The 2,913-nt window shown below is 40.2% G+C and overlaps 1 protein-coding gene across 1 annotated transcript; it reads right to left on the minus strand.

The window, feature by feature from the left end:
* Nucleotides 1-1,045: 1,045 nt before the first annotated feature.
* On the minus strand, nucleotides 1,046-2,497 carry LOC141621349 (uncharacterized). Its single transcript, XM_074437923.1, has 5 exons — nucleotides 2,379-2,497; nucleotides 2,152-2,281; nucleotides 1,898-2,058; nucleotides 1,678-1,794; nucleotides 1,046-1,575 (listed from the first exon to the last, which is right to left on the minus strand). The coding sequence occupies exons 1-5, from the start codon at nucleotides 2,448-2,450 to the stop codon at nucleotides 1,162-1,164; spliced, it is 894 nt and encodes a 297-aa protein (XP_074294024.1). The 5' UTR covers nucleotides 2,451-2,497; the 3' UTR covers nucleotides 1,046-1,161.
* Nucleotides 2,498-2,913: the final 416 nt, after the last annotated feature.

Below are 2,913 nucleotides of genomic sequence, written 5' to 3' on the forward strand. Positions count from 1 at the left end.
TGGATATCCCCATGGGTAGGCGCTCCGGTATCATCATTTGTAGGCCACTCTTGGCCATGGGAGGAGCTGTCATAGATGTCAAAGAGGGGCGATTTTCATTCAAAGTCGGGAAGGAAAAAGTTGAATTCAAGTTACCCCATGCTCCAAAGAAGACCGTCAAACAAAGCATCTTTGCCGTTGAAACTTTGGAGATCTACATGGAAGAAGAAGAGGAAGGAGATAGTGCTAAGTTGATGATGTTTGATGACAAAGGTGAGAGGGAGTTGAACATCAAGGTTGGAGATACTCACCCCGACATCCTTCCTCCCGGGCTTGGTCCATGCACCAATTTTTCTCCAAAGAAAGTGCCCAAATCCAACAAGAAGAAACCAAAAAGATGGAGAAAGAAGTCCAAGGGAAAGAGGGGATTTGACCCTAAGCTTGACAATAAATAAGAGCCGGTAAAAGAGGCTAAGGTAAAGCTTGAAGAAGAAATGAACCGAAAATGGCAAGAGGTTCAAGATGCCATGAGTCACTACAACAAATAAGGTAATTGGCGACCATATAAGGCGACTGAGAACAGTCGCCATTAAGAATAAAGTGACTAAGACCCGTCGCCCGCACTTCGTAGCTAGGTTTGGTCGCTTTTGGCGACAGGCGTTCGTCGCCAATTTTGGCGACTGAATATTTTTAAAGCGGGCGACCGAAATTCGTCGCCAAAATTGGCGACTGTCATTAGTCGCTAAAAAGGCGACAGCTATTAGTCGCTTTCCTAAAATCCACGTCATCTCCATATCTTCAAAATGGGCGACGGATTTTGGTCGCCATTTTGGCGACAGATGTTGGTCGCCATTTTGGCGACAGATTTTGGTCGCCAAAACCACTGTTCCCCGTCGCCAATGACCATAAAATTAATTCATGGTCAGAAACTTAGCGACGGTTTCCCGTCGCCAAATGCCCAGTATCCGTCGCCAAATTTACATGTTTTTTAGCCTAAAAATCGTTTTTGACCTAGCCAAATACGTAAAAACCTGCAAATAAACCAACACTTCCAGCAGAGAACACATGGGAAGCCAACACAACCAAACTTGATAAAGAAAATCATGTTCCATACACACAACTACGAGTTCTACGAGTTTTGGTCATCTAACATTATCCGGGAATAACATGTTCTCTAAAAAACTACATAACAGGGAAACTTGCTCCCGCTCCACTACCACCTCCATAATTAGGATCTCTAGGATCCTTTGGTTGCGGGCGCCACCCAGTGTTGCAATTGGCGAAGAAGGAGTTCATCCGTTCCATTTCCTCCTTCATCCTCCGAATTTCAGCATCTCTCTCGGCATCCCGCCTCTCCCTCTCGGCATCCTGCCTCTCCCTGGCGGCTAATTGAGCTTGGAGCACACTCACGACACTTGGGGTATAAGGTTGTTGTTGGGAGGAAATTGACCCTCTTCTTCTTGTAGGAGGGTAGAAAATCTCCTTTGCCGACCCGGCTCCATACACATCTCCTCTTTGGAACCCCTCAACAAGATCAAACCATAGCTCATTGTCATCAATTTCCGGGTTGTTCTTCCTACGGACAAGGAATTGTTCCTAAAAAATTGATAAAACATTAATGGTTAGAGGTTACTTATCTAAAAATTGATAAAACATATACTTTAAAAAGCTAAGAAATTTTTATTTTTTGACACTTACATATAACTGTTGATCTTTTTCCTTCGCGAAGATCAACTTGCCCTTGCTTGTCTTCTTTGCGTGAGTGTCAACAAAGAGATCAACAATCGTGGGTACCTTGCCCTTATTCTTCTTGGTCTTCCGGAAAAAAAAACAAGGAAATTGTTACTCAAACATGATAATTAATGAGACTAATTAAATTAGAAGACTATTAAATTAAAAGCTAAGACAAATAACTTACATCTAACACCACACGATCATGAAAAGATTGAGACCCTCCATAATGAGTAGGCTCAACTTCCGCGTCCTTATCTCCTCCTTTCTCGTTGATCTTGTTCCGGGCCGATGCTTCCTTGAACTCAGGACTGTTCCGGTACTTGGTATATTCCTCATATGACGAACCTATAATCAATAAAATAACAATTATTAATTAATATATTTTCAAAATATGTAATGAATTTTAACTAATTACGGGTATTAAAAGAAACTAAATACCTTTCATGAAAGATGGCGCCTTCTTCCTCCTAGACACCTTATACATGTTGTCCCTTAGCCTCTTCTTGCCAATGTCATTATACCTTTGCCAAACTAGGCGCTCAAGGTTGGTTGGCCAATAGAACACACGCTACAAAAAGTAAACACATAGATGAGAAACAAATTAATAATAAGGTAAAAAGAATAAATAAATTATATTTAATAATATATATTTTATAAATAGATACCCGGAAGTTGTTGAACCACATCTCCTTATCTTCATCACTAGCGTTACTCCAACAAGTAACGCCGTGTGTCATGTTCTCTTGGGTGCTATTAGTCACACCACGAACAACTGTTTGACTTCTAAACCTGAAATCAAACATGTTAAAAACATAATTATATAGGAAAAAAAAAATAATGTATAATTAACATATGTCTAAAAAAAGTCATTTATTACTAAATAAAAAAATTACAAAATAGAATGAATAAAAAATTACCAAAGACCATTCGGATCAAGGATCATCTGTTGTCGTATGTCGGGGTATAGCAATCTCCTCCTCCTCCTCACTCACCTCCGTAGTAGAACGGTCAACGTCCTCCTCCTGCTCTCGGGAGCTACTACCTCCCTCACTATAGCCTCCGCGCTGCCTACTTCCTCCAGGAGCCATGTGTACTACAATTGAATAAAAAGTGTTAGCAAATATTACAGGATAATTATTATAAGATACAAAAAAATAAAACCTAATAAACAAGTATAAAAGACAAAATAAAACGCTAATA

Source organism: Silene latifolia, chromosome X (genome assembly GCF_048544455.1).
Source record: "Silene latifolia isolate original U9 population chromosome X, ASM4854445v1, whole genome shotgun sequence".
In the NCBI taxonomy this organism is placed as follows: Eukaryota; Viridiplantae; Streptophyta; class Magnoliopsida; order Caryophyllales; family Caryophyllaceae; genus Silene; species Silene latifolia.

What these genes read in the sequence shown, in the direction of transcription:
- LOC141621349 (XM_074437923.1), bottom strand. Translation starts at nt 2,450, where the DNA reads ATGACACACGGCGTTACTTGTTGGAGTAACGCTAGTGATGAAGATAAG. An exon ending in TGTGGTTCAACAACTTCCGG is followed by an intron (nt 2,282 to 2,378) that starts GTATCTATTTAT and finishes TACTTTTTGTAG; the next exon opens with CGTGTGTTCTATTGGCCAAC. An exon ending in GGCGCCATCTTTCATGAAAG is followed by an intron (nt 2,059 to 2,151) that starts GTATTTAGTTTC and finishes TATTGATTATAG; the next exon opens with GTTCGTCATATGAGGAATAT.